Here is an 11597-nt window from a genome sequence, read left to right as displayed (position 1 = left end):
TATATACGGTGTCCGGCAGGTGCAAACGCGGAACAACGGCCAAAAACAAATACATTAGCAGGAAACAGCTGCAAATCCTGAAATGAAAAACAAACAAATCCTGAAAACAAATACAACCAAAAAACGCTGCATTTACAGAAATGATGCAAACTAAATACAACACACAAACCCCGAAAACAAACGCAACAAAAAAACGCTGCAAATACCAAAACGACATGCAAAGTCCAAAGCACATACAAATCCCAAAACACATACAAAAAAAAAACATTCCGGAAGTGCTCCATGCCTCTAGGGGGCGCGCTACGTGGAACAGATTGATGTCTGACCAGACATAGAGGGAACGAACAAGAGTGCTGCAATTTGAAGCCGGAGGAAACGAAGTTGATCGAAGTGGAAAAAGACGATATATAAAAAGGTAAGTTTTGTTTTGATACAAAGAGCGTCATATTTACCCAGCTAGCGTTAGCTTGTTTGGTGAAAGAGCTTGCAAGTCAAGAGACAGCACTGTCTGTGCACCTAAATGTAACTCTTGACATCATATAGATATATTATAGGTGCAGAGAGGAGTTGGTTTATTGTGCTTCAATGTAAGGCAAGGCAAGGCAAGGCAAGGCAAGTTTATTTATATAGCACTTTTCAACACAAGGCAATTCAAAGTGCTTTACAAAAAATGAAAGAGATTAAGAAAATGGCATTTAAAATCAGTCATTAAAAAGAAAAGCTAATAAAATAAACATTAAAAGAAAAAATACATGGATAAAAGTTACAGTGCTGTCAATTAAATATTAAAAGAAAAAAGTACATGGATAAAAGTTACAGTGCAGTCTAAGATATGAATAGTTCAATTAAAAGCAGCGACAAAAAGAAAAGTCTTCAGCCTGGATTTAAAAGTAGTCAGAGTTGTAGCGGACCTGCAGGTTTCTGGGAGTTTGTTCCAGATATTTGGAGCATAATAACTGAACGCTGCTTTACCATGTTTAGTTCTGACTCTGGGGACAGAAAGCTGACCAGTCCCTGAAGACCTGAGAGATCTGGATGTAAATCCTAATGTGAGAGTTAAAGGACGGTCAACAATATAATGTACCTTGGTCAGTTTGGATTTATCGTGGCATTTATTCTTAATTAAAGTGCATTTATTTTATTTCAGTCAGTCCTTTGTGTGTATGCAGGTGTGGGACATTCCAAATGTTCCAAAAGTGAGCACTCCACGAATGGACAACAGTTTGCAGGGTAAAATAAAACATTGTCAACATATTATTTTGTGCCACAAGAAGCAGAATGTTTTAACAGTACAGTAGTTTGAATATATTTGTTGTTTACCTTTATCAGACCTCTCAGGCACCCACAACCAGCGTCTGATCGGGTAAGACTAATTACAAATGTAATTATACCATGTAGGTTTGAATTTGTGAACATGAAATCAATAAATACCTTTGTGTGCACTTATTTCCTGGGTAAAAATAGGATGGAGCACCAACCCCCTTCCAGGAAGAGGTCCAGTCTGCCCCGGGTCAGAACAACTTCTATAGGTAAACGAGGTTGACAGATCGTGACACAGTTGTTTGCTGTGTATCTTTATTTTACATTTGTTTGTTTGTATAGCCTCCAATCACAGTGGGTAACATTGCCAGGAAGCAGAACAATTATACTTTTATACATTTCCAAATGACACCCACAACATCTGACATCTTAGTGAAGACAATACAAAAAACACCCACAAATATTTTTCAAAAATCAGATATTTTTTGTTGCATCCATTTCAAATGTTTACAAGGATTGTGCAGGAGTATGACAAAAGTGCTGTTGTCAGTTTAGAACCCAATGTATTGAAAAAACAGGAAGAGGATCGACATCCTTTTGTAAATATGACTGGCATGCATATATTAGGTATTTGAAAGTAATTATTCAACTGTCTTCTCACTGCAGCAACTACACAACTGTGTATGCACTTATCATTATTGATAGCCAGTCTGAGCCAGAAGACAAAATGGAGCAAAGGTATTAATTGTTACTATTACCACTTAATTGTTCTATTCTATTCTGTAAATCTTATTACTAGCTTCATCATTTAATATTACAATACATCACTTTGTCTTTCCCAGCACAGAATACCTGACTGCGGAGGACATTGTTGCAGAACTCTCTGCAAAAATAACAAATACATCTTGCAGCAGGTTCAATATTAATAGAGCCAGTGTGTGGGATGGAGCAATCCGCAGCTTCAAAGGTGCCTCATTCGATCCCTCTCATGAGATGTCAGTTAAGTTCACTGATGATGAGGGACACACTGAGGATGGAGGGGACACTGGTGGTCCCAAGCGTGAGTTCCTGACCCTCCTTATGGAATGCCTGAGAATGAAGAAAACATCATGTCAGCAACTGTTTGTGCCCCATGGCGGTGTGACTTTCCCAGCCGCTCACTGTCTCAAAATCTGATTCTAAATGTATAATGTTCTCTATAAAGATACAACTAATACACAATTATGAATGTATAATATAAGCTGTTTTGTGTATTTAATCATGCATTAGTCTACAATGTAATGATGGCTTCTACATATTTCACATAAACAGACAATGAAAAAACGTGTCCTTCATGCTGATAACTAGTGTATGCATCTGCCAATTCGTATTCTAAACAGAGTAGTGTGTTGAATCCTTATTTCTTGCATTTGAAACAGATACAATAAAAAAAGTGAACTTACTGTTGTGTTCAACTTCTGCCAAAAACTGTACATGTTTGCCACAGGAGCCACAGAACACTTGAACTGTCCTCAGATGCTGGCCACAGAAAGGACAAAACATGGCGGCCTGAAAAGACATACATTGATGTAGTAAATCCATTTAATCAAGTTAATCAAAAACACATAGTCTAAATAGTGGTTAGCTAAATAAATAGAAAGATACATCATGTTTACCGTTGAATCTGTGTTCTCTCTCTCCTTGAATGTCTCTATATTTGTTCTTGAGCATGTCTAATGCACACTACTCTCCTGTCATTACTTTGTCCCTCTTCACATGTTGTCACATCTCTCTCAATTCAATGGCTTTATTAGCATGACCATAGTTACAGGTAATTGCTAAAGCTCTGTATAGTTGCAACATCTATACACAAATATATACATATAAACAAACTGCTAAGAATTCAAATGTCCTTTTTCCGCGGTACTCACTACGGCCCGTGTTATTTGCCTGCACTTGATTTGTCATCTCTTTTAAAAATGTTCTTCCCTCACTTTATCTTCTCTTCACGTGAAGCTCTCCTCTCCTCAGCTGGTGTAGTAGTTAGGCACGCTAACGCTAGCTATATAAATATGACGCTCTATGTATTAAAACAAAACTTACCTTCTTATATCTTTCTCCACTTAAATGAACTTTCTTTCCTCTCGATTTCCATCACTCTTGTTCGCACTTCCGGAATGTTTTTTTTGTATGTGTTTTGGGATTTGTACGTGCTTTGGACTTTGCATATCATTTTGGTATTTGCAGCGTTTTTTTGTTGCGTTTGTTTTCGGGGTTTGTGTGTTGTATTTAGTTTGCAACATTTCTGTAAATGCAGCGTTTTTCTGTTGTATTTGTTTTCAGGGTTTGTTTGTTTTCATTTCATTATTTGCAGCTGTTTCCTGCTTATGTATGCGTTTTGGGCCGTTGTTCCACGTTTGCACCTGCCGGCCACCGTAAATATAACACATAAAAACAATAATTCAATAATGTGCTTTAACCACTAGGCAGTGCACACAAGGTACACACAGCCATAATAACTTTGTATTCTTAGTGTAGGACACTTATGCATGTACAACATCTGAAGATGTGTAGTTTTATTCATGTTTTCATGTAATTTTTCAGAATTGTTGTACTTTCTGCTGGTAGACAGCCTCCTCTTCACAGAGTTCACAGCTTAACTGCGCGTGGCCAGCAGCAGCTCGGGTTACATTTGAAGCTACTGACCCAGAATCAGCACTTTTGTAACAGGGCTGAAATAGAGGGGGATGAGCAATGCTACTATGGGTGATCTGTTTGGTATTTTGAGCAAAACCCTTCAGATAAATGTTTTGTATAGATATGGCCCTATAATGTATTTCGGACGTGTAATTTGCTAAAGTTTTGTTGTTTATTGTTATCAGACAATGATACTACAGATTATTAAATTATTAATTAAATATTTCGTTTTGTTATTGCATTCATTTGTATAGTACTGTATCATGTCTGTATCATCTTTTGTTTCATTTGTATTTTCTTTGGTTTTACACGCTCGAAAAAATAAAAAAATAAACTAAACTAAACTATATAGCATAGTTGCCCTTTAATAAAGGATTGTTTAAACAGAACATGGTGGTGTCTCCCTCTTTGTTATGACAGCCTGAGCCAGGTCATGACAACTGGCAAACCTGCTTAAGGATAGCCATACAATAATGAAGGCATGTAATTGAGAAGTTAGCAGGTCTGCAGGGGCAAACAAAGAACTCCTTTAGGTCATATTCCCCATGTTGAGAACAGTGAGGAAAGATACAGAAGAAATGTCAAGCAAAATGTTGCTATGCAAGTATCGATTTTTTAATGACTTATTCTTTGTTTATTTTTTGCATTTACAATTGTGTATAGTTGTAAAATAATTACAGACTGTGGGCCCCTGGTGTTCTTTCACAACATACTCAACGTGTCGGCCAACAACTCATTTGTAGAATGGACTAGGGTCAAAACTGTGCCATAAAAAGGTTGTTCCGAACTGATCTTGGGAGAGAACTGTTGACATTCAAATCAAACTAGGCCAGGTTCTTCCTCACACACAAGCCTCTGCCATCCTGGTTGAGGATGTTCAGCAGAATACACCCTCTGACCCATCACCCACCAGGAAGGGAGATTGATGAGTGATATATCATAATGAGCTTCAGGACTGGAAATGCCCTCTTGCACATTTGAATAGAGAGACACACACAGGGAATGTTTTTTCTGTGATTTGTAAATATTGGAAGGTAAAATCAATATGTATATAACATTGGAGCCACCCAATAGCTCAGCGGTTTGAGCTGGCAGCCCAAATGAGGAATCTGCTGCCTAATACGCAAGTTTCAGTCCGTCACGAGGACATTTTAGGCATTGTCCACCGCTCTGTCTCCCCCCTTTCATCACTGTATATCTCCAATAAGGCCCCACCAAAAATAGAGTGTTAGTGTTTGTAGACACTCAAACCAAATTGTGTGGATAAAAGTTGCTCAGTAACTGCTGGCACCACGGAATATATGGGTGCTGCCAAAATAATTAGGACCGAATATTTTCTGTTGTGTTTAATGTTAACATTACACCTCATTGCTACGAAATAAACCAGGACATAGGAGCAGATAAAAAACAAAAAGTGACATTTAGATGACATCTAGATAAACAACTATTTGGGATGTTTTTGAAATCTTAAACAAGATATTGTGATCAGCTTTTAACAGTTTTTTAGAGGTTGAAAATCATATGAAAGCATCAGTGAGGGCCAATCATGTCATCCAACTATAGGCCCATCAGTATCTTACCCATAGTATCCAAGGTATTTGAAAAATTGATTGCCAAACAAATCATCAATCATCTCAACAACAGCTCCTTTCCACTGCATCCAATGCAATTTGGATTCAGGGCTAATCACTCAACAGAAACAGCGACATGCTTCTTCGTGGAGAAAGTTAAGGCATCAATGGACAGGGGTGGGGTTGTGGGGGCCGTGTTCCTTGACTTACGGAAAGCTTTTGACACTGTTAATCACAACATCTTATTGCAAAAAATACTCAACTTAAATGTTTCTATAGAATTCACCAACCTCTTTTATTCGTATCTTTCATCCCGCTCCCAATGTGTTCAAATTGAGAACCATAAGTCTAGTGCACTATGTTTGTCAACTGGAGTACCGCAGGGCTCTGTATTGGGCCCAATCCTGTTTAGTATGTACATAAATGATCTGCCTTCTGTGTGTGGAGAATGTGATGTATTAATGTATGCTGATGATACAGTTGTTTTTACTCATGGCAAAACCGCAGAAGAGGCTGCTACCAAGGTCACTGATGTGTTGGAGAATATTACATCCTGGCTTAACAATAATTGTTTGCAACCAAATATCTCAAAGACAGTGTGTATGTTCTTCTCCAGGGCCACAGCATTATGACAAAACAAGATGTTTTATTTTCTGGAAGGAGACTTCAGGTTGTTTCGGAGTACAAGTATTTAGGAGTACATATTGACACAAACCTCAATTTCAAAACCCATATCAAAAAGGTCTGCAATAAAGTAAAGTTCAATCTGTCAAATTACAGATACATTAAACACTTCCTATCATCTGCAGCAGCTAAGCTATACCTACAATCAATGGTCCTCTCCCACATCAACTACTGTCTGATAAGCTGGTCTAATGCACACTCTCCAGCTCTAAAACCACTGGAATCACAAACAAACACTAGACAAAAAGCCATTCCGGTATCATCATTGTCACATTGTTAAAAAGTATAATCTGTTCAGCTGGGAAAATCTCATAGTTTACAAAAACATCTGCTTAGTTTATAAGATCACTCGTGGGGTGGCTCCTCCTCCTCTGGCTGGCTGCATCAGCCTAAAGTCCACCTCAACCAGGGTTACTAGAGGTGCGGCTAGGGGAGACTGCACCATCCCATTTAGGAAAAGCGCATTCAGCCAGGCTGTCTTTTCATTCCACGCATCCCATCAATGGAATTCAATACCACAACCAATAAGAGAATCCTCATCCTACTACACATTCAAGCACAGTATTAATAAGTGGCTCATTGAAAACCAACAGTGTCAGCACTGATGTGTGGGTGTAGGTGTGTGTATGAGTGCGTATTGTAAATGTTTTATTTATTATCATGACTTGCTCTTATCTGTATTCAGTGATGTCATCTATTGTAAATATGTACAATGGTATAACAATGTCGTGGTATTTATATTATTGCTTTTAGGATGTCTATCACCTGGAAAAGGGACTATCGATGAAAACTAGCCTTTTGGCTAATTCGAGTACTTTTACATGTTTTTAATATGTTGATTAATGTACACTGTCCCTTGTTTTAAATCAATCAATTCAATCATCCAACAGAATGCGGAAATTGTCCACAACATCTCTTGAAATTACATATTTAAGCAAAGTCATTATGGAAGTAGAAATTGCTCATTAGCTTCTCTATGCAAATACAAATTATGAATCCATGGAATGCTTGACTTTCACTTTTTTTGTTGGAAGATAAAAACTGTAATCTTCTAATTTTGTGTCTTTGAAAAGAGAATTCCCCTGCCTCCCTCCCTTCCTCAACCTGTCTCTGCAGCAGCCATCTCTGTTTTTATCTCTGCCTTGATGTCTACCACCTTTCTTTAACGTTCATTCTCCCTGTCTCTTCCGTTTACTTCTACCAGTGATCATAACTCTTCCAACACATTCTCCCTCGCTCAGTCCACGTGCTCTCTGCCTCTCTTCCCCCCTCCCCCTCTCTGCAGACCGGCGCATATAGTGCCCTTGAGAGTCTATGATCTCATCTGGAAGACAAAGTCAGCTGCCTGAAAAGGATAGAAGACAGAGAAACACAAAGGAGGAAGCAGGGAAAGGGAAGGAGGTTGAGGAAACCAAATCCATTGTAGTGTGAAATAGGGAGTACTGCCACACAGACACACCCCAGCCCCCCAATTTATTGCCTGGCATCTGATCTGTGTGGTGGAAAGTCTATGGTGATTTACAGCCAGCAGCCCCTCCACGCATGTGCTGTGTTGATCTGAAGCAGACAGCAGTGTGTGTGTGTGTGTGTGTGTGTGTGTGTGTGTGTGTGTGTGTGTGTGTGTGTGTGTGTGTGTGTGTGTGTGTGTGTGTGTGTGCGTGTGTGTGTGTGTGTGTGTGTGTGTGTGTGTGTGTGTGTGTGTGTGGTAGGTAGAGAGAGAGACAGTTGCTATCTGGAGTTAACATGCTTTTGCAACTGCTGGTTACGTTTCCCACAGGCTGGTTATCGTATATACTTGCCTGATGTAATATTGGGTCATCTATGTTATAATATTCATACCAATTGTTCATATTTCAATAAAAAAAAACACATTTGGCGTATATTTAGAGTGATAAAGAAATGTAGATATCGGGGGAATTTAAAGTTAGTTTTGGCATATTAAGCATGTATGGTGGTCCTTGAGATTTTACAATACATTTGGCAATAAAAGCAATTATGTTAAGCTTTTAAACCAGTCTACATAGTTTGAAAGGGTTCACAGGACTTCCAATTAGCCCCTTATTCAGAGCGGGTCCAAAATAGAATATATGCTGGACTAACGTAGAAAAAACGTCTTTTGATTTCCAATGTTTAACTAAAGTTATTTTATCTGTTGCTTTAGTTGTTGCTGTGCACACTGTAAAGCCCCCCCCCCACAGCATGTTTAACTATTTGGGCTATATTATTGACATTTGATTGATATATTTGAATATCACAAACGTCTGAATGCATTTTAAAGTTCTATCTCACACAGGCTCCGCCCTCTACTGGACTCTATGGTACTACTCTCATCAATGATATGCGAGCATTCACACTGAAGTTGTATAAACGTATCCGGCCAATCAGGGCGAGCCTACCTGAATGCGCGCGCAGGCCACACAGTATATATGGCAGCTACACCTCCTGACTGTCATCCTTTTCTCTTCAGTGCCTGTCCCTTATGCCCGGCTTAATAGCGGGCGCCGATCCCCACCAGCTCTGTTTCGAGTGCCTGGGACCAGACCAAGACGAGCTAGAGGTGGTGGACCAGGATATGGCCGAGGCGACGCCACCAACATTTGCCATCCCGGCCGTGCGGGTTATGGCTCCGTTTGCTGAGGAGGAAGAAGATGACTTTATCTCCCCACCACTGCCGGCCGCCTACGCCAGGGGTTTTACGGTCCGGCCCACATGGTGCAACCGGCTTTTGTCTCGCCCCCGTTTCCAGATATCTGGCAGTGTGTGGAGGCGTTGTGGCAACAGCCACTGAAAACGAGAGCTCCGGTGGCAGGAATGGTAGGTATTCTGAGGGTGTGGGGCCGCACGGAGACCTCATATCTCGGCGTGCCCCCCCTCGATGAGAGCCTGGCACAGGCAGCAGGCTGGGCGGAGAACCTCTGCCCCCGCTGCCGCATGACAGGGAAAACGCTGGAATATTAGAATATTCCGGCTTGGAGCAGATGGCCGCGGCTGTGGTGTGGCAGCCGCTGCTGGCCGGGTGATGTCCCTGGCCACGGTGGGATCACGCCACGGCTGGCTGGGACTCCCGGCATTCTCCAAAAAGTGACCGTGATGATCTCCTGGGAACCCTGTGTCTACGGGGGGGGGGCTCTTTGGATCGATAGCCTCACGTGAGTGTAATAAACCGCAGGAAGTGCCGTCAAAGCACTGTGAGGTCAGGGACACTATAGACGGTGTGATGCTGTCAGAAAAAACACCTGACCTGGTTTAGTGGCTCCGATTAAAATGCACTTCGCCGTTAATGTGAACACAGCGAAGCGCGCGTGCCACCGCGAGAGTTGGCCGCGCGGTGCGTTCAAGGAATAGAAAGATCTCCTGGGAGCCCCTGTGTCTATGGAAGGGCTCTTTGGATCGATTTCCTGGGACACGTGGATGAGGAGAAGTCGCAGCTTAGTCGTATGCTCCTTCTTGCTCATCCTCAGAGGAGAGAAAACTGTCCCAAACTCGCCACCCCCACTGTAACTCCAGAAGCAGCAGGTGGGCGCACGCACGTGAGTGTAATAAACCGCAGGAAGTGCTGTCAAAGCACTGTGCGGGTTCAGGGAAGCTATAGCTGGCGTGTTGTTGTCAGAAAACACACCTTGTCTGGTATAATAGCTCCGATTAAAGCATTTCACCTTTAATGTGAAACACAGCGTTAATACGAAGGCGCGCGGCCCCGCAAGTAGGGTGGCCATCCGTCCGGTTTTAGGTCGGACAGTCCGGTTTTCAATGTATGTGCCCGTCTGCCGGCGCAGCCTTGAGCCGGACGCTCATTTGTTCTCCTTTTGAGGTCATCCCTATTTTATACTTTTAGGGTATTGTTACGTCCCCAGCTCGCTTAGGGTAAAAGGGAAGCAACACGAAACCAGGTGTTCTTGGTAAGAGGTTGATTTTAATAATACATTCAAAATAAAGATGATATAACCAAAAATACAGGCTCTTAAAACCAGCTATCTGTTCACAATAACGCTACACAAAACAAAGGCCACAGATTATCACAGTCATAGCACACTATGGGCACTTAAGGCTAAAATAGTGAGGCGTCTCGCACAAGTTTGACGCCGTCACAAATCACAGAATACACACAAAACACACTTAAGCACACACCCTAACTAACCACTGTAGCAGAACTAGCGCAGAGCTACACATAACTGACACAGAACGTAAGAAGAGCACCGAGAGACGTCTGACACAGAGTCAGACCTCTCCTGTCTAACTGAGATGCATACACTCTTGTAAGAGTCCCCGGAAGGTGTGAGTCGGGCCCGACCTGCTCCAATCCAGATCTTCGGTCACGCCTACCGGAGGAGGGACAGGAAACTGGCATCCAATGGCGTCCGGGCAACGGCACATCTCATATACATATAACATACACAGCTGAAAACAATCCCAGACAGGTTAACGAGCAGACAGCAGCAGCAGCCGTGACAGGTATAAAAAAAAAATAGACAATTATACAAAGAAATACAAAAAATATGTTATGTGTAAGTATATACCCCCGTAAGACTTGTGTTCTTACAAATTATTGGCTGAATGCGATGTCAAATAAATATCTTGTATTTCATTGGTTAATAAACGTAAACAATTAGCCATGTACGTCATTAGCTTTACATTAGCTTGACGTCACGGCAGGGCACTGTGGCACAGAGTGACGTTAGCGCTAGCCGACTAGCTCATGAGCCAACTCCACCTAGTTAGTGTAAGGAAAATGTCTGTCTTATGGACAGAGTTAACATGGGACTTGTCCTTCAAATGTACTGATGTCCGCACAATGGAAATGTGATGTCAACTACCAATGCAAATTCCCTGCCACCGGCTGGACAAATTTGACCATCTATGCCTACACACATGCAACACTTGGGGGTTCTCTATGCATGTGTCTGACGGTAAAATAATCATCATTCTGTATATAAATATGTTTGTCAATATCATGGACATCTCCTGCTAAATTGAGGTCCACGAAGCTGACACAAGATACCCGCAGATAAGCACTCATCTCGGACTAAAATCCTCAATGCATAGCAGTTTTAATGGCATGCCCCCATATTTTTTTGTTATTCAGTGTTACGAACTTCTGACCGGTGTTCCCTTTTGGTTTAGTCCGTGGGGGAATGCTTAAGTGTGGGTACACAGGTTCGCCTGGTGCACAAGGTTATGGAGGTGGGGGTCTTGCTGGTGCTCAAGTGTCCATATACATCACCCCATATTCACATAACTTTTACCCGCCTTAAGAGACACTATTTTGGGATACAATTTATCCATTTTCACCCCTTCACCTGGTTCTTCCTACAGTTAACTTAGCCTTTTTCTGACTCTGGATGAATGGAATAGAAATGGAATGTGATGTCAACTTCCAATGCAAAGTCCCTGCCACGGACAGGACAC

The 11597-nt window shown here is 41.6% G+C and overlaps 1 protein-coding gene and 1 long non-coding RNA gene across 3 annotated transcripts; one reads left to right on the top strand and one right to left on the bottom strand.

The window, feature by feature from the left end:
• Window positions 1-351: 351 nt before the first annotated feature.
• On the top strand, window positions 352-2912 carry LOC117555648 (G2/M phase-specific E3 ubiquitin-protein ligase-like). Of its 2 annotated transcripts, none has more exons than XR_004570427.1 (6): window positions 352-415; window positions 1170-1230; window positions 1330-1363; window positions 1465-1529; window positions 1927-1998; window positions 2103-2912. XR_004570427.1 is itself a non-coding variant. In XM_034230584.1 (6 exons), the coding sequence occupies exons 2-6, from the start codon at window positions 1212-1214 to the stop codon at window positions 2434-2436; spliced, it is 519 nt and encodes a 172-aa protein (XP_034086475.1). In that variant the 5' UTR covers window positions 352-415; window positions 1170-1211; the 3' UTR covers window positions 2437-2912. The 2 variants fall into 2 exon arrangements, 1 of the variants encoding a protein (XP_034086475.1); XM_034230584.1 differs by having other exon boundaries at window positions 2108-2912.
• LOC117555649 lies at window positions 1753-3403 on the bottom strand. The gene is made up of 3 exons (XR_004570428.1): window positions 3343-3403; window positions 2703-2808; window positions 1753-2349 (listed from the first exon to the last, which is right to left on the bottom strand). It is a non-coding gene; the product is annotated as an uncharacterized LOC117555649 (long non-coding RNA).
• Between the last annotated feature and the right edge of the window lie 8194 nt (window positions 3404-11597).

The sequence above is a fragment of the Gymnodraco acuticeps genome, unplaced genomic scaffold (assembly GCF_902827175.1).
Source record: "Gymnodraco acuticeps unplaced genomic scaffold, fGymAcu1.1, whole genome shotgun sequence".
Taxonomy (NCBI): domain Eukaryota; kingdom Metazoa; phylum Chordata; class Actinopteri; order Perciformes; family Bathydraconidae; genus Gymnodraco; species Gymnodraco acuticeps.
The sequence above is the reverse complement of the archived record's forward strand: the minus strand, read 5'-3'. Positions and strand labels throughout refer to the sequence as shown.